We start from the raw sequence: 27000 nt of genomic DNA, 5'->3' as shown, positions 1-27000 counted from the left end.
TGCCAGAGCTTTCTCTAAATTTACGGAAATTCCATAAAACGTGCGGAAATTCAAGAGGAATGTCTAGACAAATAAGCACCAGCAATAGTTCCTGCTGTGTCTCCAATTGCAAATTAGTGTTACATTACTAATTTTATTTAACCCTTGCTTGTACTTTGAAGATCTTATATGAATTACAAATGAAGAAGTGTCCAACCAGTTGGATCTACTCAGACCCCTGGGCTAAAATGACCAAGATTGCACTGAATCATTAAATTGTCCCATCATACACCCACCGCCATGAAATTCTGGATTTTCTGCAATCAGTATTGCACACTGCTGCAGTGTGACACTCAAGGGAACAGATCTCATTATAGCACATCCTAACAAACAAGGAATGATATAGAGGGGTCACCTAAAACAAAAATAGATCTTAAAATCAGAACTAAATACATTTAAAATGTTTTCTTCAAATATGTCTTGAAGCTATCCCGCAGATAAATTGATCTAAAATCTGACATTCGATACTTGTTTAGTGATGTGTTATCAACATGTCAACTCCAAACACGCGTGTCAAGTCCTTCTGGCATCCCTGGGTATATGTATTAGTGCACAGGAGGAAGGGCAATAAAGTTCACAGTATTTTGATCCCGAAAATAAGTACCTTTCTAACAAAGGACAGAACCCGACAGGTAATAACTTAGTACTTTCTTTAGAAGAATGGATGATAGTTAATCTTAAAGTTAGAGTTAAAATAACTGGATCACAGCTGTTGATCTCAACAACAACAAAAAAGTAATCTGGTAACAGCTAATATAAAGATAACAGCTGCTGCAACTAGTGAACACTTTGATGAAGCCTGTTACTAAACACCAGGAGAATCACAAAGCCACCAACATGCATCATTCATAAAATAAAATAAACCGAAGCAGCTCTTGATAAGGTGTGGAAAAAAAGTGCAATCAACTACTATCAGAGAAAATCAGGAAAATGGAAGATGAATCATGTAGAGCTGAACTCAAAATAGACAATGTAAGATTAAAACCTGCGATACCACATGTCGAATTGGTAAATAAACAGTTGGCTTCGAGTGGAGGCTCAAGTTACCATCATAAAACAACTGTGAAAAAGACAAATAATAATAGATGCCATTATCCTAAAATGAGAAGGACACCAGCTAGTTAATCATGTGAAATAATAGTTCATGACTCACCTTACACAGACACAGAGGTATAAGGTGTGAAGAAGATGAAAAAAGCTTCACAACCAATCCAGACACTACATCAGCCATTTATTTAGGACCCAGGGAGGGGAGCTACCTAAATACAGAGACTGGGCAAACTCAGCTTAAAGGAGGGATGTTTATTTATCTCCGGTTGTTTGCTTACAGTGGTTTACAATCAAAGGGTTTTCAAAGAAAATGGTTCTGAGAGCAGCTCACTCCACTGTTGTTCCCAAGGTCTTCAGCATCGGAATCTGCCACAGTGCCTTCTTCAATCTCGCCACGATCCCTGCGAAAATCAATCCTGCGGCAGTCCTGCACTACGGAACATTTTAATACTCTATATATACACCTCTAAATAAACTTGTGTAGTTTATACTCCTGCTGACCGATCCAGTCCCAGGAAAGTACTGGGGCTGTTGGATTGGAGAAAACCGCAAATAAAGTGAATCGCACAGATTGTGATTGTTCCTATTGAAAGAGGCAAATTAGAAATGCCGTTTAATGACAGATTACATGCAGAACTGTGGTAGAGGAGCCAGCCAAGATGAATCTCCCCGGAGCAGTGGCACAACAAGCTGCCAAGGCTAAGAAACACTCGTTGTAGATTTATGTCCCACTTGGGATAAAGAGGACTAAGTACTTTACATAAAATTAAAAATTATTTCACAATAGTGTGTCCTGTATTATTCTTATCCTATGGATTTTTGGCTATTGCCCTGATTTGATTACCCTGTAGTTACAGAGAGGATCCTTTCTTCAGACTGCTGAAATTGCACATACACCCAACACGCACCATAACATGCCACATTTCTATAATCACTTTGTGCAGTTTAATCTACTGGTGAAACTAGACCCTTACATCGTTCTTGATGCTGAACTTATTCTAGTATGCATTGGGAACTTTACAAGTTTTGTTTCTGAAAACACAGACATTTCCCAGATGGATTCGATTTTATTTCAACATGAGTACTAAATGTATACACTAAGTACCATGATGCTTCTAACCAAAGAACATAAAAATGAAGTTGCATGAGTAAACAATATTCACCCATCCTACCGCTGAATGATGGTACCAAGAATACTTTGTTTTCAATTAACTCCACTGGAAAGGGCCTTTTAAGTTAATTGGTCCATATTATTCTTTAGGTTGCACTTAAAAAAGACAATTACCATGACAAAGCTTGTACAAGCAAGAGGTCTAGTGTACAAGAACACTTACACAGAAACACACACTGTTTGTTTATACTATGAACTTCACGGCACCAACAGTAGAGCCAAGCACTGGACAAAGGACCAACGCAGCTCTCGATTAGAGCTCTGCATTTCACCAGCTCCCTGAATCCCCCCTGGTCACATTTTCAATATATGCGGCCTATACTCTTTCCACCCGCACTCTGTAGCCAAGCACTGCAGCTGCTGGAATGGATGTTATTCGGCATTTGGCTGAATGACAGACAAACCAGCTCTTGTAACAGTGCCTTCATGGCTGATCAGGAAACCAAATACACAGTGGCATTTAAATAAAGAGATGATAAGCCCTAAAAGACTTAAACCAGGGATACCAACCTTCAATCTTTGGGGGCAGCAAGGTCGTCTACTTTTTACCAAAATGAAAGCAATGTTGATTTGAGTATTTTCCATACACTAATATGCTCTTATCAATGTTGCTGCCAATTTAAATTTCGTACCTCAAGCAAATTTAGAGTCTTTATAAAATATCATTTTACCCAATTAATCAAATCCTCAGATCAATTAGGTAACTGAAAGTTCACCTGTAAAATTAGGTGAACACACCTCAGCCTCCCTTAAATTGACTTTGGAAAGACAAATATGGCTAATATGTTTGTGCGCTGCACATTTCAATAACTATTGTATTCTCACGTACCAAGAGCATGTATCCTCTATTCTAAGAACACTCTATAAAACAGCTTGTTTAAAGGCATTTCAATACATCCCCACTTGTGTATAATGAAGCAGGAAAAGAGAAACATCAAAATAATACAGCATTTAAAACAAAGAAAAAAAAAACTTGGATTTGAATAAGCACCTTTTAACCACACCTTAAGGGCACAGAAACATTAACACCATTGAGGAGTGAATGAGAGGATTTAACCATTATTGTGGAACTACATTTAATAAAGGCAGTTCTTCACCAATTACTGATCTTACTGATACTCTGAGCTCAGGTTCACCAGTATCAAATACTGTTTTAAAACGGTTAAAAACAGACATGCTTAGGAAAATATAAAATTCCCTTCATTGTAAACCACACATATAGACGTATTGTAGACCTTTTAAGCACAGAGGTTATTTATTACTGCTGAGTTACAGTTCAGCATTACAAGTGAACTGTCATTCAGCCAGTCTTTCTGCTGACTCAAATGTTTTGCTACTTCAGCCAGTGTCGTACAACAAATAGGTAAACAATGCATGGCTCTGTTAGAGTGAAAAGGCACATTTTGAACTTGAGTGCTTTAAAGGCCTAATGGTATCAACACATTCAGCAAAAAATGCATATTGATTGTTTGACAGTCCTGAAACCAACAAGATTTTTACAAAGGGTGTTAATAAATGTGTAACATAGTGACACACCTGCAGAAGCGCTCACAGATGAAATGTTTCTCCTTCCTTCTTTTCAACATGTAATTAATAATACGTCGGTTTAACTTTGCTCCAGAGTAAATGCTTCTGTTTCTGTAATGTACCTCAGTTAGGAGAGATAGTTTAATATTGAATTTTAGGCAACAGAACACAAAGTGATTGTACAAATGGACCATGAAGACCAAGACGTTTTTTAAACAAGTTAGGGATAAAGTATTAGAGATGCACAGATCAGGAGAAGGTTACAAGAAAATGATTAGCGAATGCAGTTTCCTCCCGCAGTCCAAAGACATGCTGGTGGGTTAACTGGCTTCTGGAAAATTAGCCCTGGTGCGAGTGTGAGTATGTGTCTGTGTCTGTTGGCCCTGGGATGGACTGGGGTCCTGTCCAGGGCGTACCCCGCCTTGCGCCCTTTGCGTGCCTGGACAGTCTCTGGCTCCCCCATGGCCCTGAATTGGAAGAAGCTGTTAGAAGATGGATGTTGGATGAACCACTAAGCTGCTCATGCAAACTCTGGTCCATTTTGACATGCTTTTATGTGTGGTAAAGACCTTAGACGTGACTTTGTTCTTGCCTTTCTGAAGACTCACATAAAATGAGGATTAGTGGAAACTTGACTCTCATTCAGGTGGGAATTCATCTGCTAGCACTGATCTTCCAGATGACCCCTAGCACAAAGCCAACACGCTGAATAAAAACAGGCACAAAGCACAAAGTGCCCACAGCAGCACGTGCAAAAATGCCTTGTTGAAAAAGTTCAGATGTGAACATTATTTAGGCTGCGGTTATCTGGATGGCATTTAATCAACCCATTTAAGTGCCATTTACTCAACCCACCAGCAGACAAATTAATTGTGAAAAGTGTTGTATGATATTTGAAACAACAGTCTACAGTCACACATAAACACACTAGGCAAGATGATAAGATGTCATACTCTGCACAAAGGAGAGGGCTCCCATACCAAATATCAATTCACAATAATGGTGCATTGTTTGTAATCACCAGCTGTGTGGTTCCCGCTAGTATGTCTTAAGTGTTTCCATAATTATTTCCAGTACCGCAGATGTAGAATACTGTATAGGATCTTTTTCTCGGATGCTTCTTTATTGCTGAAGTTTAAAACCAGAGAATCTTTAAAACAGTGTTAAGTAAAAAAAAACGCAATGGAAAATTCACTACTGTGCTAGCTTACTAATAGTGTCCACAGTAATGACAGGTTTCATTCTAAAAAAAAATAATACAAGGCTTCTAAAAATACTTCTGTGCAAAACGGACTGAGACATTTTCATGTGATATTACACCTTCTTTCCATCTCTATAAATACAGCACGCAGATCTTAACTTTTCTCTGTAAACATAAAAAAAAAACACGTGAGGGGAAAAACAATTGCTCACCCTTCTACGTGTCGGTCTCACTTACTTTATTTCTTCCTTAAAAAAAAAAACGAGCTGGGGGCGGGAGCGTAGCCAGACCTCACTGGCTCTGCTGCCATTCGGTCCTGAGGTCCGCGATCTCCTTGCCGTACCAGTCGTGCAGCTTCGAGAAGCAGACCGTGCCCGGGGACACGGGGCTCTCCAGCGAGGCGGTCTTCCTGCGGGGAGGGACCGGGGGGGGCCGAGCGCCATCCTCGCTCACGTTCTCGTACGGCGGCGGGATCCGAGATCCCTGGACGGCGCACGCCGGGTACCCGTTCGGCGCCTCGGCCGGCCTGTTCCAGGAGACGCCGTTCTCCTTGGCGTGGGCGCTGGGCAGGAGGAGCACCTCTTCCTGCTGGGAGCAGCTGTAGGTGGCCTGCAGCCCGCCCGCGGGGCCCAGCGTGGCGACACCGGCCGCCGCCGCCGCCGCGGGCTTGCCGCGCGCCGCCGGTCTCTTCTGGGGCCGGTGCAGAGACCGCATCTCCTCCAGCTGCTTCTCCAGCTCCCGGACCACCAGCCTCATGTAGTCGAAGCTGGCCCGCGACAGCGCCTTCACCCAGGACTCCATGGCCGCCTGGCTCTCGGCTGCCATCTTGTAGACGCGGGACTTGGCACAGTCGAACTTGACGGCGAAGGCGTACTCCTCCGAGGACTCGCACAGCTCCACCGTGCAGCCCTCCAAGATGATCACCCCGATAGGCTCCTTGCTGTCCCTGTCCTCGAAGTAGAAGAGCATGTTGCCCTTCAGGACAAACCAGCGCCGGATGTAGGCCGTGTTGCGCTCCCCCTTCTTGAACAGGAACCCCGTCTTGTCCGGAGGGGAGTCACAGGTGGCGTAGTGCACCACGCTGCGCTCGTTCAGCTTCATGGCTACACTGCCTACAGCTCTGCAGACAATAAGAAAATACGTGAAAGGAGATTTTCTCTCAGAATATTTATCGCAGTATTTTCAGAAGGTGCAGCCACGAAGGGTAAAACAGTTCGTTTATGTCAGAGCTACTTTGCTAATACACACAAGTTCCAAGTGTAGGAACCATATACCAATTTGCACTCCTCCAGGGGAAAACAAGCAGAACAATAGAAATAAAGTGACTTTAGAACAAAAGATTAGCCAATGCAAAAATAAAGCACATGCATGCCACTCCTGGGGCTGTGGTCCGGCTTTAAGAAATAGACTGGATTACTTTCCACATTCAGGACAAGTCTTGGTGCTGTTCCAACTCTTCTGCTGCGCTCTGCCTTTTAAGCTCATTGCCCATCTGTCCAACACTTACTGACACTTTGAGCTCTCAGTGAAAGTCAGGTCAGTTTCAGACAATGTCAAAGGACTGACACAGCTAAAGAGATAAACTCAGAAAAAACACCGCTTCCAAGTCTTCAAACATATCTGGGGGTAAAATAAACTTACTGTATCTTCAAAAGAAACTTACCACTATGCATGTTCTTTTCCAGTAAAAAAATAAAATAAGCAGAATAATAAATTGGATACCGATTATATATTTAGTGTCACTCTGATTAAGTGATCGTTCAAAACTGTCTTTGATGCACTTGAGTGACTGTTCAATAAAATGTCAGTCTAACTGCTACAAAAAGTCTTGTTTTTCTTATGATCATTTGTTCCAATGATTTCTGAAGCTTCGTTAATTGTGTTTTTTGTACACAACGGCTGATATAATAATTAATTATAATTATTATAATATCATAATTAGCTACTAGTTAAGGTTTGATTTGTCAATAGGTCTCCAGGTCTATTAAGTACAGATCTAACAGGAAGGGTCTTTCACTCATTTCTTATTGTTCATGTCACAGTAATGACAATGTGAGCAAAGAACTAAACAACTTTATTGCCTGTGCACAAAGAAAACTGAAAAAGGGGACATTGTTAATGGCTGTTACATATTCAAAACCAGTCTCACCTGATCTGGGCCAACTAGACTGTGGAAATTGGGGGATATATAGAAGGAAAACTGAATACTTCTACATTTCCAAAACAAAGGAACATAAATGTTCCTAATTCTGAAAGGCACTTCCTACACTGGGGAGAGTATTGTATAAAAATGTATAATTTGCGTTGTTAATATTATTAATTATAAAAGAGAAAGAAACATTTCTACAAATCTCTGACCATTGAACCTCACTTAAAGTGAAGAAACTTTTTCAATTGAACAATTTCCAAGTGTAACAATAATTTAGATATCAGACAAACAGTGAAACTAATTTGTAAGTTCCTTTTTTGGGGTAAATTTAAGTACTGTAGTCGTGAAGTGTCATAGTACAAGCAGTCCCCATTATAAATCACAGTGCTATACCTTGTTTCACATTGACATTTATAAATTAAGGAACTCGACTGAAAAAAATCTCTGCACTTAAATAGTTTTTCAACACATCAAAAGCCAGCAGTTTAGGTGGTTTGTGGATTATTTTGCTCTGGAAATTAAAAATGATAGTGAACACTAAAATCTAACATTTCACATTGTTCTTCATGTAGACAAAGCTGTTCCACAAGACTTAGATTTGAATCGTTATGCCCCAATACTAAATTTGAGTTCTTATCTCGCAACACATCTCTGATCCAAGGTGTGATCACTAACTTTAAATGCATGAACAATGCATTAAAAAAATCTATCCCGAAGCAGTGATTAACATTGTTGATTTCGACGAGACCATGACTCAGGAGTTGCTGATGCTATTTATCTATTTCTATTTTATTTTTTTAGGAGTTATAGATACATTAAAAGCACACACAGGCATCCGAACTGTATGATGGGGATGTATCTCTAATTGATTACATTATTCCTTATGGATATTTATTCCCCTAAATCATTTCACTGCATTATTTAGAAACATAACCTGGACTTATAACAGAATCCTCTATAATAAATTTGTTTAGCCACAAGTGAACACACACTCAGTCTAAATTAAGGTCCCTAACCTGACTCTATTCCAATAATTCTTATGGGAAAAGCCTCTTACCTGCTTTGAGCCGCACAGCACAGTATATGCTCTTACAGTCTCTAAACCCTCCTTTTTCATATTGTTATGATTCATTTTCTGTCACTCCTGCTCTCCAGAGGGTATAACCACACCACAAACTTTAAAGTAAGATCATTTAGATCATTTTCACAGGTGTAGTGGACAGACCTCATTATTATACCCATGAAGCACCATGGCCATATGAAATAAAAGCAGGTCTACTCACGTTTCTTTTCCATTTCCTGAAGCACACGGACACTACGGAGCAGCCAAGAGGCCTAAGGACACTCACAGCGCCCCAGACCAGAGGAGGCGGGACTGCTCATTCTCCTCTGCTCCGTGCTGAAAGAGGGAGCACACAGCGGGCTCTGACACACCGGAGGAACAAAATGGTGGGGGAAGAACAGCTCCTTTTTCCGCTGAACAAAACAGGCAAAGGGCAGCAACATGACGCCACGCAGCTCCTGCAATCACTTTGTTCTCACACACCAGAGCTTACAGCACAAAAATGCTTACATGTTTATCGAAACATACAGACCCTGACTAGAAGTTCATCACCTTGACAGATGCCACTCTCACTTCCTCCATGGAAACGTTTTCCACAGTTCCTCCCTTCTCTCTGGCTGCATGAGATCACCCTGTACACACACACTCCCAGAAGGAGATTCACAGAGGGTCTTGATCTGATGAGTGCTACAGTACATCAGGAAACCCAAACCTCCTCTCTTCTCACAGCAATAAAACATAGATTTTGCAGGTCAAAGCAGGTCTCTAGGAACCAGGGCAAAACCCATGGCAACACAGGAGTTACAGGCAAACTCCACATGGAAGGAGGAGAAATAAACGTTCCGGTAAGCTACTGTTTATTTTCTGCAGAACCAAATAAGAGTATTTCATTTTTTATCCAAACCGTTATAGTTCAAGTTGGTTTGGGAGTGTTCATTACTTAGACGCAACTGAAAACAGTTACCAGGTCATAAGAACATAAGAAATGTTAACAATGAGAGGATGTTGTTCTGGTCATCTGGACAATCGGTAGTTAGTAGGTTACTGATGCAAGGGATCACATCCCGACCTTTCTCGAAGGAAGCCAGGACATTGGCTTCAGCCACATGGTATGGTGGTTTGTTCTAAACTCCCTCAGTCCCACAAGCGTTTGGGGAGAGATGTGACTAAAAAAAGATTCAGGAGTCACATCCGAGGCCATTGGAACATTTATAGGATATTCAGGATCACCTGAGACAGCATTTTCCACCTCCACAATCCAAGCACGGTTGAGTTGAGTGGATGGGCTTTCTTGTGGAAGAACTGTGTGCCGCTTCCCTCTTGCAGAATCCAGACATTGCCGGACGGTGGACCCGTCCCGGCCACACGCAGCGCCTTATTATAAAGTGACTGTACACTGACGTTTTCATTTTTTTTGTGCACTATGTGTTCTTGCTAGCGACATTAGTACAATGGGATGACTTCCGTCTGATCTTTCAGGTAACTGACAAGATTCTGCTCGTTTGAAAATCTGTGGTTATACAGTGTTCCGCGGACTATCTACCTATAATTATTTCATTATCTCTGATCACTCGTTTATTTACTATTTAACCAGTTTAATCATACTTAGCCTTCAGGGCGTTACAACATTAAGCGCTGTCTGACACACATCCATTCGTGGCTCAGCTGCTGGTTTGAGCTTAATTAAGCCATTTCTCGACCTGTGAACCCAAGACACACATAACGTGCGTCTCTCGACACATTTGCGTTTATTTATCTCGGCTACAGATAAAGTTTCGCTTTCCACGGATTCAACACACGTCCTTTAAGATATGAAAGAATGACACACTTGGTTACTTTTTCAGATCTTGCTTTCTGAGGTGTGAGATGTGTGAAATGTGTGATACACACACTTCTCCTAGCGTGAGAACATTACTTAAAACTTAATAACTCAGTGCAAGAAAGAAATTCTTGTATTAACATCATTCCAGTGTTACACGTATAGTGCATGTAGGTGCAAGAATACTTACAGGATTTTTCCATTGTGACCACAAAAAATAGCTCCACTAAGTAACACGAAATTAAAACGTCTTCCTTAACGTTGCTCCCATGTAACACATTAGACATTTTAAACCGAATCACAGCAACAAAAAACAAGTTGTATTTGTTCTTCTCGATTCCTACGAAAACAAAAGATCTCGCGTGTCCAGCGCTGGGTACATTTTATAAATACCCCGATGATCAACACATGCGCAGTTTTGTTTCTGTTTTCATTTTCAGGAACAAAAAAAAAAAGTCAAACGCAGTGATTCCTAAAAAACACAGACAGCGGATTACTTGGTAGAGTGCAACAGACTATTTTTTTTTTTACAATAGATAACCATGCATTTTATTAAAAAAAAAAGCCTTCATGTTTAGAACGGGGCAGTAAACTTACTCGGTCCGCCGAAGCAGGCGGCTCCTCCGGCTCGCTGTCGGCGCTGCGGGCGGGGGGGCCCGTCAAGGACGGAGGGAGACATGTGTCGGGGCTTGGGATTTCATCACAGCGCCTCACTCCGTGCCATGCACGCCAACGGGTTGTTTTTCGCCTCGTTAACCCACCCCACCCGGGCACAGACGATCTTACGGAGCAGTTTTACTCGGGCACTGAACTGAACTGATGACACGTCCCCCTTTTTCCTGTCTCTGGCGCTGATGCGCGTCACATGACTGGAGTTTCGACCAGGATGAAGTCGGGGAAATGCCAGAGGCAGACTTTGCAATGGAAGTCCTTCAGACCCTGTTTAAGACGCAGCGCAACGCGGTTGTGCCGACCGCATTTCTGTTTCTTCCTGCCTGCCAGAATAAGCAAGAAGGAAGAGCGCAGTTCTCCTGCAGCCTTAGTGTTTGCGGAGCACTCGTAGACTCCGCTCTTTGTAGTTATTTCAATGGCAGAAGCACTGCTGACACAAGCCTGAACAAAATACAATGTTCATAATTCAAATTGCTAGTATGTTTATACATATATATGCATTCATCTTTCATTTCAGGATTGCAAGGTAATACAGGAAGTCTCAGTTTCATGGTCTTGAAGAGCCCCTGTCCAGGCGGTTTTATAGAATACCATCAAACCTGGTCTACTTCTAAAGTCCTGGAACGATTTTAGACTATAATTAAAATAATTAATTGAAGAGATCACTTGGGCTAAAAGAATCTGAATTCCTTCCCTCAAGGACCGCAGTTCTATCCATTTTCTAACTGCTTCTTCCAGTACAGGGCCACATGAACATGGAACAAGGGGAGAACGTACAAACTGCACACACAGCACCCCAGGTCCAGAAGTGAACCCAGGACACCAGCTCTGCAAGACAGCAGTGCTGACCACTGCACCAGCATGCCACCCACCTATTCCTTGGAAAAAAGAAAAAAACCTTGCTTACTTGTTTTCAATGTTTAGAAACTCGAGATTTACTAGATTGAGGCTTTCCAAAATCAGGGTTGTAGGTCTAACATGCTGCCTTGTCATCCTCTGCTTCTTCTTATTAAAATGACCAGAAAGTATCCACACACTCCAGAAGGCTTTATAAACATGGTCTCTAATGGGACACAGAATGTGAAACTTTAGCCCCCGTTTACACTGATATGAGGTATAATTAGATTAACTCGATGATACAGGAGAACAGTCACTGCAGTTCATGAAAGCATTTAGCAGTCCTGGCCTACAGGAGAAAGCATTTGAGATGCCATTGCAGAAACACGTCTGACAACCTTTTCAATCAAACAAATATTTTTCCTGTTTAGTGAATTGCCTCTTAGCCACTGTTTTGCACCTCACAGACTTCTCCGTCGCAACACAAACAAACAACAAAAACATTAGGCTGCCGTCGCGTCATCCAGGTGGGGCTGCACACTGGTGGTGGTGGAGGGGAGTCCCCATTACCTATAAAGCGCTTTGAGTGGACTGTCCAGAAAAGCGCTATATAAGTGTAAGCAATTATTAAGGAATTATTAATTAGGGTAAAAAAACATTATGAGAAACAGTCACATTTTGAAAAGGATTTTTTTTAGCTTTATTTGGAGTGACAGAGGTGGCACAACAGCAGGGTGACTGGAGAGCTCCCCTGTTTCCACAGCAGGGGCATCACAGCACTGCATTATGGGTGGAGGGAGTGGGTGCATCGAGCATACTGCCTCTCGTTGCTCTGGCAACAATCACATGATCCAGGTTTGCTAGTGTAAGAGAACAGCCTGGACTTCACAGAGAAAGACAACTTCAAACTCACACTCGTGCTGCACTGCTACTGCATAAGTCCCACTGCCCTGTGAAAATCAAAATGATCACACAAATTTCACAACTCTGTCACCACTGAGGTATGCAATTCCAAAGATATCTCACGGAGTACTTTCTCTGTCTTGCACAGAATTGAAATGATTTCAAAATGATACAATAAATATAATTTTTAACAATTCACTAGTACAGATTTTGATTCAGGATTGTACACAGACGAACACAGTTTCAGCCCATTATCTAGGTATTCGAATAAATAAATAAGCACAACAAGAAAGAAGAAAGATCATGGTCATTTAAAAATCCATTATGTGTAATAAGAGCTGTGAAAATTGTAATAGCTGTGAAAATATGACCACCCAGAAGAACATATAGTACAAACATATATACAACAATGTACAGGCAACAGTTTTTATTCTTACACCAAAGAAGGAGCCTGAGGACAGAACAAAAACGTATCCCCCAAGATATGTTTCCATGCTTTAATGCTGAAACACAAGCAGCGAAGGACAAATGGATACCACACTTTCACAGCAAAACCCTGGGAGCTACAGTAAAGGTGTCCCAGACAACTCTGCCCAGCCATGATTTACTGGTACTCTGCTAGCTGCAGCAACCTGCACTGCAAAGGAACATCTCCATGGCTTCAGCTATTCAAAACTCCCTCAGACATTTCTATCCTTCACAGTGATGGGGCAAGAGGAATATGTGAATAAACACCCAGGTGTTTCAAGTTCAAAGTTAATTAAGGTTAAGGGGCTTCAGAGTGCAAAAACCTTCCAAGTCTTTTGCATGGCATATACTGTAGGTTTGGCTACAGTTTGGAGATTGCAAGCTGGACTCCAGAACATACTATGAGACAGCATGGACCCGATTCGTGCCAGAGGTCTGCTTCAGTAAGGGCAGCCCTCTCAGTCTGGCTGTGGCTGGTAACTAGGGTAGCTAGTTTAAAGGAAGGATCTGGCTCAATGACTGAGTCTTCAGGAACAGATTGCTAGTCTCCCCGTGCTGTTTAATAAGTTTAATAAGGAAGTCCATCCACCCATCAATGTTCTACCCACTTTCCCAGCAAGAAAGAGACACAAGGCATGATACACCCTGGACAGGACTCCAGTCCATTGCAGGGCAGACAGACACCAACACCACAGGGCCCGTCTTCCCAGAAGCCAATTAACCTACAGCATGTCTTTGGATTGCGGGAGCAAACCAGAGCACAGGGCAAAAGACCCATGATGACGCAAGGAGAACACACAAACTCCACACAGTAACCCAGCAATTGAGCCAAGGGCCACAGTGCTGCGAGGCAGCAATGCTAATCACTGTGCCACCAAGCTGCCCTTAATAAGGAAATGTGTTATTTAAATTGGCTGGAAAATAATAGGCCTGTTCTTAGTCAAGAATGATCAAGCAAAGGGAACTTAACTTTAAAAATGTTCATGTTCTGCATGTGACACAAATGTGCCCAGCAGTGCAAGCAAAGTAAGTTTAAAGTCTTTTAAAATGGGAAGCTTTTCTTCTCCTTTAAACCATTTTTTAGGATTCTGCTGTGCCCCCATTTAAAACAGAGCACTACTAGTAATGATGGGACTGAAATCTTCACCTTCATCACTGTCAAATTATGACCATTACGTTCTTTGCTGTTGGTTTTTAATATTTTTTCTGTTTTGAGGTGAAGTCTAGGTTATTCTTTATTATAAACACAATGATATTACCAGAAAAATGTATGCATAAGTTCTGAAGTGCAGGTAATAATGATCTCAGGAACAAAATTGTGTTTTTACACAACTCCATAGTAAAGAATTAGAGTTCAATTCACCATTCAATGAGCTGTGTCCTTCTCTGCCAAAATCATTATATTGACACTGAGCTGCCCACCCGACAGAAGGAGCATTGATTTGCAGAGACTAATTAGGTTCCAGTTATTGATAAGTTCACTGCTCCGCTGGATCATTTTTTATATGGCTTGATTGTTATTTTTAATGAAAGGTTCAGTAGCGCAACAAGAGAAACGACTGAATAAGGTACAGTACCTGAATCAATTACCTACTGACTATCAAACAGGCTAGATGGGCCAAATGGCTTTCACTTGTTTTTATGTTCTTATAGCACAGCTTTACACAACATCTACTACATGTGAACAACACCTGCCGCGGTACACCGTGCTGGAAGGTTCACTAGGAGTTACACTTGTTACTCAACCTACAGCTATTGAAACTGGTGCCTTTCTATTTCAGTGCGAGTGAGAGAAGAGGGTAGGGCTCCATTTTCATAGAGGCACCGATGTCAGCTTTATTTGCCTCTGAGATGCACTTACTGTGGGAATAACCACTATATAAAAGAGTCACATACAACTTGGATTTGATTACTTGATTGTCATGAAATTCTAAATGCCAATAAACATAGTGGCAAAAGAAAACACAATTCTCAGAAAAAACTGCATTAAGGTAGCATTATTACTAGCCTTATTTCAAGATCTCATGCAGTCAGACATTTCTGATTGACGTCTTGTGCAAATGTTCAATGACAGAAAAAAATGTCATCATATCACCAGTGTATGAGACTAGTAAAACTAAAACCAAACTTTTCTGGAAACATTCACATATTTTGCAATACTGACAGAAACTCACCAAATTTGTATGAACAGACACGTGTAAAAAACCTGGCATTTTTCTTGTATTCCAGGAACAGGGAGCCAGGAGGTGAAAAAAAGGATGGTCGAGACAGTGAGGTAAGAGGAGGGATAGAGACACAGACAGGAGGAAGCAGAAGGAATGTGTTCAGATGGTAGAGAATTGTTGAGGACAGTCACAGAAGCAGGAGGCCTACTTTTCTCCTGACTCATGTGGTGTCAGGAATTCGTCACTGAAGGAAGCGGAGCAGACCGCTCGGAGCATGTCAAAGTGCCAAGCCAGACTCCACGGGGCCTGGACCCCGCTCCTTATCCCAGGACGTGGGGCCTGTCACAACGCCGGATCCTGGCGCTCGCCTGAAGCCTTCCACCCAGAGGCAGGACCCTCAGAGGGCCCGCGTTCCCTGGCGGAGCCGGGGCTGGGCAGGTCCTCTGGGGCGTTGACTTCGATGCTGGGAGTGCTGGGGCTGCCGTCGGGGTCCTGCGGGAGGGGGCAGCAGGTGTCGGGGGACTCGTCGGACTCGCAGACGAGGCGCTCCCTCTTAGCGCCGGTGCGGGGCGAGGGGCTGCGGGCGCCCGTCTCCCGGGAGTGAGGGCGCAGGTTGAGGCCCTGCAGCCGGGGCAGCGCCGGGCTGCGGCTGCGGCTCCGGCGGCCCCTCTGCTTGGCCTTGCCGGGGCTGGGGCTGCGGGACTTGGGCCGCAGGAGCACCACGGTGCTGTCGTCCTCCGAGCTGAAGTCCGAGCTGTCGGAGGGGCTGGAGCTGGGGGTGGAGCTGGGCAGGGAGATCTGCGGGGGGAGAGAGACACTGCTGCACGCTCACGCTGCTTCGACACCGTCAGAGAAGCACGAGCGCCACAGAGACAGGCAGTGCTGGACAGGCCTGAATTCACGCGGGGAACCGCGAACTTGCGAAACACCTTTATGTAAAGACCCAAGGTTCCAGCGTAAGAAAAAACACTGCTTTTGCAGTCTTTTCTAAATTCTAAAGGAACAAGGCTGCAGAGTAATCGGTTTGTTCTTTAAATCGATGAGATTCCTTGTATCGATATTGATATTGCTCAGTAATAATTTAACATGTGGACTTCAAAGACAACAAATGTTTGGAAAGTTGTTGTTCCAAAGGCTTTTTTTTTTTTCAGAACATATTCATGTAGCTCATGAAATGTTTTTTTTTTCTAAATACAGTCCAGGAAAAAGACTGCAGCCCTTTTGTGACTTTAAAAGGATGAAGAAATAATCCACCTGCTTCCCTGCTGGTACACAACATTAGGAAGATATGTACACGCATATTTAAGCTAATTCTAGATTTATGTACAATACTGTTATGGATGAAATACTGTATTATCTATTCTAGATCTATAAAAAAAGATTTAAGGATGTAAGATCTAACTATAAATGCTGCGTACATTTTATCTTTCATTTTATTTAAGTAGGAATTCTTCAGGAATAAAGAAGGAAATTTTATCTGGTGTATTAGAGGACCTGTGCCCTCTACAAGGTTGCTACAGGAAAGTGAAACCACACACAAAAGGTCATGACCTGGAAGGGCTCTGTTACTCCCACAATGGAGCTCATGTTGTTACTATAGTAACCCAAGATGTACTCTCCTGTGCCCTTAGGCAAAGACTCTTCCCCAAATGTCACCTGTGGAGGGAAAGAAAATACCTCATTACTACAGTACGTCATTATTTAACTTGGATGGGACCAGGATGATGGTGGTTTGTGCTAATGATAGCCACACAAGCTGATGTGCAGTATAACATGCAGAATGTGAACTGATCCTTTTTTGGTGTGGTTCATTAATCTACTAATCTGCTCTTTCTCATGAGGGTATTCGGAATATGACTACTATTAATAAAACAAATGTTGTGGTACTAAGGACTTAATGATACAGAGAGAGTTGTGAATGTGACGTTCCTCTGGAAAAACATTACTTCTTGAAATGGGTAAACCTGAAAATTGTCTGTCTCTAGGCTTTGGACATTCGTATCTTGTGTTCGTATGGTGTTGGCGCCTGGTCTGTGTGTGTGATGTAACGCTGTCTATTTGATGTGAATGTGTCCCTTCTCACATGGCGCTGGTGTGTGCTGTAGGTTCAGGTGTGTAATTGTGGTACCTGGTACTCCTGTTTCACGTAGTCCGACTCCTCTTGCTTTGCCCAGACGTAACCCACATAGTCCTTATGGTGCTTGAACCCCACCTAGGAACATACAGGAATATATACATGACATGTAAATAGTTTACATATTTCCAAAACATTCTGCTTGTAGCTCAGGACAGATTCAAACCAAGAGTGAGCAAATCAAAGGCTGGAAAGCAGGGGCTCACATGGTATACTAAATCCATTAATGAAAACTGTAAGTAGAAAGCAAGCTTCTGATAAAATGATTAAAAAAGAACAGCATCCAGTCAAAGTAAAAGAGTACAATAAACAGAAAACAGTCAAAATATATATAAAAAGGGCAATTAAAAGAAAAAAAGTATGGCAATGGAAACTAAAATAAATGACATTTATGTGACATTTATGAAAATTTTCAGTTTTCGAATTTCTGTCCTGGTTATATCACTGACAGCTCTTGTTAAAGATGTAAATAACATTTTGTTGTCCTCTGTACTATACTTGCACTACAGATCATATGATTTTGGTAGAAAAGCTCTAATGATTAAAGAGGTTTGAATGCCACCTGTTTGAGTGTACATGAGATACAGCTGGTGAAGTTGGAAAACTGGGCATAAAGGTTAAACCGAGTTAACTGCCCCACGGTGTCTCTGTATGATGTATAAAATCTGATTTTGTAAGTATGGTCCGTTTGTGTGTTGTAGCAATTGAGAGATGTGTAGTAGCTGAGAGGAATCCTGCTGTTCTGGCCTTGCTTTGAGATTGACTCAATATCTCGCTGACAGTTTATCTGAAGAGCAAGAGGAATGAAAATCTCTATGGGGAACTGCACAGTCTTCTCCGAAATGGGACCGCAAGGGTACATCTTGAAGCCCAGAGGGGTTTCCATCTGCAAGCCTTAAGGACAAGCCACTCAAACGCCCAGGTGTTATTGTGACACGCTGACAACGAGCTACATTCGGTGGTGTAGGGGTTGGCGTCCACCACAAACAACTATAGGTCTGGCATACTGGCTTGGTTTAAATTGTATTTCACAAATAGATTTTAATTGACCTTTCCTTTACGTTAGAAGTTAAGACGTGGAGTGCCTCTGGGTTCTGGTCTTGGGCCTGTACTTTTCACTCTTTACCTGCTCCGTCTTGGTGACATCATCCACGGACACAATATTAACATTCCTCTGCTTCACTGATGACACACAGCTATACAGCTCATATCCATGAAACCTGATAAATTTGCTCCCTCACAGGGATTATCTAGATGTCAAAGAGATGTTTTAAACCAGATGACAGCAGGCTTCCGAATGTGTTATTCAGATTAAGCAAAGGTTCTCATCACAGAGCCAAAATAAGTCTGTGACAAAATTATGTCATTGTCTCTTAAACAAGAGAAGTCTGTTTAATTCATGTTAAAGTGGATTATTCAGAAAATACAAGTAGCTCAGCCATACCGGAGTGTCTGCCAGTAATTACCTTGTACAGGCCAATCCAGTCCCAGGAACTCCGAGGGTAGTTGGCTGCCATCTTGAATTTGGCAGTGGCATCTGAAAGATTGTTCCACTCATCGTCTACAATGAGAGTGATCATGGGCAGGTCCACTTTATAGGGGAACTGGAAAGACAGAGCCACACAGAGAGAAGAAGTGTTGGAGAGGGTAATATTTTATTAATCTTACATATGGCTATAACATATTTAATAAGTACAATACATTAAATGTATTACAAAGAACCTCAAACACAGTTAAATTCCTAAACTATTTGACAACAATGTTTAATGTATTGTTACGAGTCCCCAGATAGAAGGTGAACCCTAACCTCACCAGAGCAGATGTGTTGAGGTGTTTCACTAAGTGTGTGTGTGCATCACAGGTGGTGGCCACACTGGAACAACTAACAGAATTCACAAAAAGAGGCTTTAAAAGACCGAGGAGAACACACGTTACACTGAGTCTGTTAAGGGCTTTTGGCTGAAGCACGACTTTGGTTAGCGGCTCTAATTGACACATTTAAAAAAACGATCAGCATGCAATAAGAGTTGCAAGCTCGGGACTGGCAACTGCGGACGCTGCGATACGGACCTGCAGGGTGAAGATGGCCGAGACGGGCTTGTGATCGCTGACCAGGTACTCCATGTGACTGCGGTAGCAGTGCTGGGTGACCCTCAACCCGCTGGGCAGGCCGGCGGCGGAGCTGCGCTTCCTGGCCTTGCTCAGGGAAGGGCTGGAGGAGCTGGGCAGCTTGGTCTTCCAGAGGATGCGATCAGTCCAGGCCGGCTTCCGCTTCTTCATGCTACAGCAACAGCAACAGCAACAGCCTTAGTTGTTTTACTAGCTTTATCCATGACTGGCCTCTCAAGTCCCGTTTCTGCTGAAAAAAATAATATAATAAGAGACTAGAAATGTCTAATGTGGGCCAGAGGGACTGGCAGATTGCAATGGGGGTCTTCCAAAAACTATGCTGCAAAACTAGCCCCGGCGTTGGGGTGGGTGGACAGTAGGTGTGTCAGCAAGGTTATCCAGTTTGCCATGCAACAACAGTGCCTCCTAGTGGCTGAATGGGGGAGTGTGTATTTGCAGCATTAAAAGTGATATCTGCGTCAGCCCTTTATCCAATACATACGCAGACACTGAGAGGCTCACGAAGAGGAAGGTGGTGCCGAGCTCAACAGTGTTTCAGGAGACACACATGCATGATCTTCACCCCTCCTGTGCTGGTACGATGGACAGCTCCAAACTGGAGGGTACCATAAAACGTACAATAATAGGTGAATTAAAAACTAAAAGGAACGGTGAATATTTTAAAGGATTTTAAGAACAGTCACTGTTTCACACCTACGCACGTGACCGCTTGCTCACTAGCCTTCCAAATGGCTTACATGGTCCCTCTGGGGTAACACTCCATCCCGTCTTAATCGACGATGTACACTTGACCTTCAGCGAAGGGTTTAGACACTCCCTGGTGGTCGTTTGTTAACGGTAAGAAAGTTCAGCATGGAAACAAGGCGTGATGCATGACAAACAGTAAGTACTGCACCAGTAGCAAGACAGTGAGGAGGGAGGCAGAGCACCAGACAGTGCAACAGCACCACGGAGACTTTCCTAGACTTCACTAGCATGCTGGGCAGTACCTGGTGTCATAGGTGTTGCTTCCCACATCAAACTTGTACGTTGGGGGGAATTTGAGTGGCCCCTCGTGGAACCCTTCCAGCACAGACTCTGAGCCCTTGGCCATGTTCAGCTGGAGACAAAGAGGGCAGTGAGCACAGCACCGGAGCAGTCAGCCGCACTCCAGCGTTCAAGACAGCGCGGTGTCTGTGGAGGCAGCGGCCCGGCGACAGAGACACCGAGAGAGAAACGCACAGTCCCGCGCAGGAGAGAGAAAAGGGCCTGCTTGACACGACCGCAGCCCAGGCCAGACCTGGAGCTGCTGAGGCAGCCTCCCTCGCCCGCTCCCCAAATCATCACCGTGTAAAAAACACCAAACTACTGTAAGTGCACAAACAAAGCAGGATAAGTTGCCCCCCTTACCCTTCACGGTTTTTAATTTCACACACAACAGGCACTGTGCCCCTGGAGCCAGGGACACGCAGAAAGATGATTTCATTCCAGACGGAGGCAAGGAAGGTGAGCATTGTATATTTGTCAAAAAAACAAACAACTGTTCTGCAGGACAACGACAAATATGTTGGACAATATGTTAAGAGCGTTCTAGCATATTTATAGAACATTTTTAAAAAAACATCTAACCTGTAGGACTGTAACAGGATTCTTCATCACCACAGAATTGTGTAAACCTTATTTGTTCACAGGGCACTGGTGTTGGAAACATTTGTCTTGCCCTTTTCCAGACTGAACGAATGAGGGATACTGAACTCATGACTCATGACAACACCAGGCAGCAGGATTGATTATGTTTCCCAAGGAGCGTGATGAATATTTACTGTATTCAGTAAGTGATAAATGGAAAAGACGCCTCTTTGACTAGAAGCTAAATGGTCACCAAAACAGGACTTCCCAGAAACACACACACAAGGCTCCTTGAGCTCCTGCCTGACACTTGTGTTGGTAGTACTGTATGTATTCAAATACAATTGTGTAGGCAAATTCACTAATTTTAACTCTAGCCTTTATAATAACCCAAACCACGTAGGATATGCTCAAAAGCACCTAATGCAGTATTGTCAACATCAACGTCATCCAGTATATGTCAAGACTAACAGGGAAATAAATTTGTCAATCCCAAACTGTAGCTTTTAAAGACCTGGTGTCAATGTTAGGCACAGGCACTAATGAACTGTACAAGCTATAAATGTACAGGAATCAGAGTGAGATGTTGTTGTCTCTTCTAATAGTGAGCAAGCAGAAAGAAGGTAAACCTTCTTTGTTTAAGGAAATTAGGATATGGAAGGGAATTGTGGGGAGCCTGTAAACTTCTGGGTCTACAGCACTGTTCAAATCAGATTATCTTCCTGAATCAGGATATCTAAGTTTTTAGTTCAGGGTGATGTCAAATGCACAGGTTCAAATACTGTAGTCAGGACAGCTTGTACTGTACCTAACTTGATCCTGGGTATAGCTGATCCTTATTGGAACAGAAGGAATTAAACTGAAAACCATAGTCTACCATTTAAGATTTCTCACCTGGTCTTTATCCCAAAGCAGAGAGAGCTTGTTGCCATCAACGGCATTCTTTACAAACTGAATTTCGTAATCCTCAATTCTGAAGTTCAGGTCACCGAACCAAAACACCACACTGAAAAGAAACAAACAAATACTGAAATTAGATCTCAACTCTTCACCATAACCACTATGAGATAAAGCAAGGGACAAAAAACAGCCTCATAGAGGATTTTATATTAAATAGAGGAATAAACCAAAATGTTTAGTGCTTCCATTGAACATGCTCTTTATAAAGCAGCCAGGATAAGTCTAGTTTATACACAGAAGATCCAGATGAATGGGAGAAAATTGTCTTTACATTTCAGAATTGAAAAGAAAAACAATTTCAAAAGCATGTACACAATGTGGCAGACTGAATGGGTTTAGGTCCACTGGACATAGAAAGAAGGAGCCTGATGTCTTGTCATAATAACACTTTAGGGATGAGTGACGGGCTAGGTTATAACATCAAAAGGAGATGTATCAGCCAGCTCTTTTCACCACCTTTTTGCATACTGGGGTAGCCTGCCAGCCAATTATCTTGGATTACACAGACTGAGCATCTGTTCCACTTAGGCTATGATGCATTATTAATATCGGCACAATCATCAATATTCTATAGGGTCCATAAAGTCTCCCCACTGAGTTAACATGTACAGTAAACAGAACCTTTAAACAGAAAACTCTCAGAACTGCATCCCCAACACCATTCTTTAAATTAATCTAAAACACAATTTCAACCCTCTTTAAACTATCCCATTTATCCCACTCATTTACACCCCTTCTCTAGCTGTATCCACTCATGCTCTGCTGGCTGCTACTCTGCTCCTTGTCTTCATTGTCCTTCCTCCGGGCCCGGAGTCCCGGACACTATAGGGCTGCATCATCAGTGCCCACGACGTGATCAAATAAACAAGTAAAGGTTCATTCCGTGCTGAGAAGAAAAGAGAAGAGACACACAAAAGGGTGACACCTGAAGAAGGCTCCACAGCCAAAACCTTGTGTCTCTTTACTTTTCCTTTCAGCAGGGAATAAGCCTACGCACGCTGAGGCAGCTCCCTACTCGAACATGATCAAATAAATGCCTCCTTTAATATCGAAATAATCCTAGTTTTTACAGGTACACAATTGTAACCACAGAAAACAGAAAGAAGAATGATCCCGGACTGGTTGGCACTAATACAGACCCAGGACCTCTTAGACAAGTATGGCAGCGGCAGTACAAGCCGAGCAGACCCCCCCACTAGATGGAGCCCAGGGCCCGGCGAGGCACTCACTCGTGATCCAGCACGCCGGAGGCCGCCTGCCCATCGAACTGCTGCTGCTGCAGGATGCTTTCGAAGTCCTCCATGCGCTGCTCCGAATTCTCCATGTGTGCCGGCAGGTGGCAGTTCAGGAAACAAACCATGTGGCCAAAAACCGCCATCCGGGCACTAACGCCACCTTTGTTACCCTGCGCAGAGAAAAGAGTCACTCCTTCGCCTCTGTCAGGACAGAAGATACAGCGTGATTCATTCCGCTAGCTATGATGCAGCTTGCAACAGGATTCATTAAAGCTGTGGTTACTATGACAAAATATCTTTAATATTGCTAAGCCTTTAATTAGGCCTTGGATAAAAATGTCACAAGCTGAAGCCCAGTTTATACAAGGCCAGTCAGTGCTTGCGGCACACTGACTCTTGTAGTGGACTGCTCGGATAGGGTAAGTGTCTGTCACAAAGTTAAACTATATTACGTGCAACAGCCTCATTCTAATCTGGGTGTCCTTCTTAACAGCTGTGTAGATCAACGGGAGGGAAACCTACTTCAGAGACCATATTCTAAAGCAATGGACAGGGTCTGACCTGCTGACAGCGGAGCACTGAGCTACAGAGGCCAGACAATTACAGTCGCTAAGAGATTTTCTTGTGAAGAGAATAAAGGGTGCCGTGGTCCTGTAACTATACCAACCTCTCTCTTCCTACCCATTCATTGTCCAGCCTGTAAGAGCGATTTCAGGTGTTGTTTATTAGATTTATTAGATTTTTATGGGCAGTTGAGACCTTAAAAGATCAGCAATCACTGGCACAGTTGCCGTCACAGTTAAAATATATAATTAACCTAAAGTTGATACAACTTGTTGTGAAAATTCTTTTCTTGTCAGAATACTCTGAGCTCCTGATTTGAATTACCTTTGAAAGGGACAAAAAAGGCTTTATTTATTATCTCCCAAACGTCAAGGGGATTAATCAAGACCCAAGTTATTTCTTCATTTTCTGTGTTTGTAAAACTAACACACTAGTGCAATTAAAGCACTGCGCTAAAGGCACTCTGACTCTGATTACATATCTGTGTCTACAGAGACATGTACCACCTCCAGCAGTTAACACCAGTTTCTCAAAAGGAATATCCAACATTGGTGTTGTGAGACCGAAATCTTTATGCCTAGAAGTTTTTTTATTGATTTATTTTGGGTCTGTAACAGCGGGTGCTGCCTTGTTCTCTGAAAGAAAAAACACGCAGCACACCAGGCGTGGCAGAAGCTGCTGTTTGAGTATGGCCCTGGCTATGCAGAGGCTATACTGTGTCAGCTCCAGCGCAGGGGGGCACACTCACCCAGTATCCTCCCAGGCCTGTCCGCGTGCTCTCTGTCTGCACATTCCTCAGGAAGGGCAGGTGGTAGTACTTGGCAAAAACCAGCAGCAGAACACCTTGCATCCGCTGGGAAGTCACCTGGAAGAGAGAGGGAACTGGCAGACCGGGAGGTGTCAGGGGAAACAGGAAGAGCTGGAGGAGCTATAGCTGTTGTAGCTCCTTTAGGAGCCTTTACACACACAAAATATTAAAAATGCACAGAAACTATTTCTTGCCCCTGACAGGCTGTATTATAAGACTATACAGGATGTAATGCATGTTGTGTTTAATGGCATTTGCCTCTCTCCCTGGCTGACCTTCTTGTTACTCCAGCACTCCCTTGTTAATAATGTTTTCCCTGGATTTTCTGTATGAAAACGACCCATTGGCCATCGATCACAACTGTTTAGATGGTGTAAGAATAAAGCACAATAAAACCTTATAATGTCTGTTTTATTAACATACAGCCTGTCCATTGTGTATAAAACCACAAATGCTGTCTGAAGAAGTTCAGGTCACTAAATGTCTTTTCTTTGTGCACATGCATCTGCTTAGTATTGATTTCTTTAAAGGGAAACATTGTCCTAACAAGCCCAATATGTGAAAATGCAATGGCTTCCACAAGAATGTTAACTCTAGGATGTACAGGAGGAACGATCTTTAGGCATAATCTCTAGAGGGAATTGGTTTTGACTCTTCCTGAGGCTTGTTGTGACAAGGAAGAGCCTGAATCTCTTCCATTTCCCTTCCGTTATTGTTCCGTTTATGCCCTGTGTGGTCAGAAGGAATTCTTGCAGCGTGAATTCTAAAAGAATCGACAAGATGGAGAAACACAAAACAACCAAAAAAGCAGGTGCAGTAGTTTACACTATTAACGCAGACATGTCTCCATTTTGGCTTCTGTGTAACACAGTTGGCTGTTTCATTTATACTGTATTGTTTCGGCCTCTTGACAATCAGTTCCTGTAGCCAACATTGGAAGATGAACTACAAGTTTTATAAATGTGAATACAGCTCAGCCTGCATCTGCTGATCTTGTGAATTAAGCTCTTACGTAATCGACTTGATGTGTTCTGCTAGGGGCTTATTACAGTTTTGCATTAACATTGGCGTTGTCACGGAAGTGCCCTAAAGAACAGTCTTTAAACTGAGTCTTTAAAAATATTGAATCTGTTTGAGTTTTACCCTCTTCTTATTTCTTGCAATTAGAATGTCTAAAAAAGGAAAACTGCTGGAAATTGACCAGAATCAGATATGTAAATAATATGTTTTGTTTAGAAACAACAGATCAATACAACTCCCTCTGCATGTATTTTTAATACTATTTCCATTATTAATTCACATTTTCTACCAGAAATAACCTCATATTCTTACAGCGAATTACAATGTAACCTTTTGCTGATGGTTACATCAGCTGATGGCTGATGGCTGATGGTTTCTATTTATTATTTCTACAGTTGACATTTATCTCAGCACGTAATCAGCACTTTTGAGAAACACTCCGTGGCAGTGTGTAGGAAGAGAGATATATTGAGAGCTGCTGATCTATGCAGCATCCAGTTGTGGTGAGAGCCTACTCAGTAACTTCCCCTCTCTCTTTAAGAGACAGATAATGAGTGAGGCTCCTTGGCAGATGACATACCTGTAGGAAAATCTATTCCTGTTCCCAGCGGCCGGCTCTGTCATACACGCTAATGCACAGCTGCCTGGACCACAGGCTCAACATTTTGTTTGACGACCCTTCTCTGCTCCTCACATCTCTCAAACTGAGCTGCTGCCTAAAGGTTTGGGTGCATGTCTCCAGTGGTACTGAATCTGAAGTTTGCAATTCCAGTTTACTTTTGCTTCCACCCTGGGAATGCAGAGTTGACCAGGAAAGCACATTTTCCAAGCTCAAAACAAGGTGGTATTTCATAAATTAGGGTGCTGTCATTAAAACGCTTCCACGTTGCTTAAGTGTTGCAGCTGAAAAATATGTGTGCTGGCTGAAAACCCAGCCAGGCCACCTATTCTCCGAGTTCTCTTAGAAATTATTCCAACACGGTCTTCCCTGGATGCTGGTCTCTAATGAATTCATGAGATATTGTTTTGCTTAACTCAGACCATTCAGAGACAGACTGTTCCAGCAAAGTGCTGCCTAATTGTTTTCTCTTCAAGAAACAGAATATACGTATCCATTAAATAAATAATACAATGAAAGTCTGCAGTTTTCTATCTCCCCATACCTTGTACAGTACGTAGGCTTAAGTGAGAAGCCAGTAAAATCTCTCAGCATTTAGTGGGATTACAAGGTGCAAAGACTTTACATATTTGCCTTAAAAAGAACATTGATAAAAGTGCCAGGCCTGCATTAGACTCACAGCATTTGAAAGCTATAGATCCTTCCAGAACACATTGCATCCCCAATACAAACAGGACTGAATGGCTTCCTCTCATGTCCGGCCATTCAAATAAAGAAAACACAATTCATTCCAGTAAAATACTACTGCAGCCTCTGCTTCAATAATTTATGAAGGCTGTATTAAGTTTTGCCATTGAG

General features: G+C 42.7%; 2 protein-coding genes across 5 annotated transcripts in view; both read right to left on the bottom strand.

The window, feature by feature from the left end:
- Nucleotides 1–1253: 1253 nt before the first annotated feature.
- pheta1 (PH domain containing endocytic trafficking adaptor 1) lies at nucleotides 1254–11011 on the bottom strand. 3 transcript variants are annotated; one of them, XR_011183003.1, is made up of 4 exons: nucleotides 10617–11011; nucleotides 8421–8536; nucleotides 5226–6108; nucleotides 1254–4254 (listed from the first exon to the last, which is right to left on the bottom strand). XR_011183003.1 is itself a non-coding variant. In XM_015366396.2 (3 exons), exon 3 carries the CDS (start codon nucleotides 6087–6089, stop codon nucleotides 5280–5282), a length of 810 nt encoding a protein of 269 aa, XP_015221882.1. In that variant the 5' UTR covers nucleotides 6090–6108; nucleotides 8421–8536; nucleotides 10617–11010; the 3' UTR covers nucleotides 1254–5279. The 3 variants fall into 3 exon arrangements, 2 of the variants coding, with proteins under 2 accessions (XP_015221882.1, XP_015221883.1); XM_015366396.2 differs by having other exon boundaries at nucleotides 1254–6108; nucleotides 10617–11010; XM_015366397.2 differs by lacking the exon at nucleotides 10617–11011 and adding an exon at nucleotides 10210–10609 and having other exon boundaries at nucleotides 1254–6108.
- Nucleotides 11012–12204: 1193 nt separating this feature from the next.
- The window catches only part of LOC102699253 (phosphatidylinositol 4,5-bisphosphate 5-phosphatase A), a 36704-nt gene continuing 21908 nt past the window's right edge, over nucleotides 12205–27000 (bottom strand). Inside the window, exons 6-14 of one of the 2 annotated variants that reach the window (XM_015366318.2) lie at nucleotides 24444–24560; nucleotides 23126–23301; nucleotides 21831–21942; nucleotides 20318–20427; nucleotides 19269–19479; nucleotides 18665–18802; nucleotides 17193–17276; nucleotides 16616–16720; nucleotides 12205–15862 (exon numbers count right to left, since the gene is read on the bottom strand). In XM_015366318.2, coding sequence (XP_015221804.2) covers nucleotides 15407–15862; nucleotides 16616–16720; nucleotides 17193–17276; nucleotides 18665–18802; nucleotides 19269–19479; nucleotides 20318–20427; nucleotides 21831–21942; nucleotides 23126–23301; nucleotides 24444–24560 — 1509 coding nt within the window. In that variant the 3' untranslated portion in view covers nucleotides 12205–15406. The remainder of the gene's footprint in view (nucleotides 15863–16615; nucleotides 16721–17192; nucleotides 17277–18664; nucleotides 18803–19268; nucleotides 19480–20317; nucleotides 20428–21830; nucleotides 21943–23125; nucleotides 23302–24443; nucleotides 24561–27000) is intronic. The other variant, XM_015366319.2, reaches the window with a different exon arrangement.

This window comes from Lepisosteus oculatus, chromosome 22, assembly GCF_040954835.1.
Source record: "Lepisosteus oculatus isolate fLepOcu1 chromosome 22, fLepOcu1.hap2, whole genome shotgun sequence".
In the NCBI taxonomy this organism is placed as follows: domain Eukaryota; kingdom Metazoa; phylum Chordata; class Actinopteri; order Semionotiformes; family Lepisosteidae; genus Lepisosteus; species Lepisosteus oculatus.
Note: the sequence above shows the minus strand (reverse complement) of the source record. Positions and strands in the feature narration are given on the sequence as shown.

Excerpts from the sequence above, each read along its gene's own strand:
- pheta1 (XM_015366396.2), bottom strand. The coding sequence starts at position 6,089 with ATGAAGCTGAACGAGCGCAGCGTGGTGCACTACGCCACCTGTGACTCC.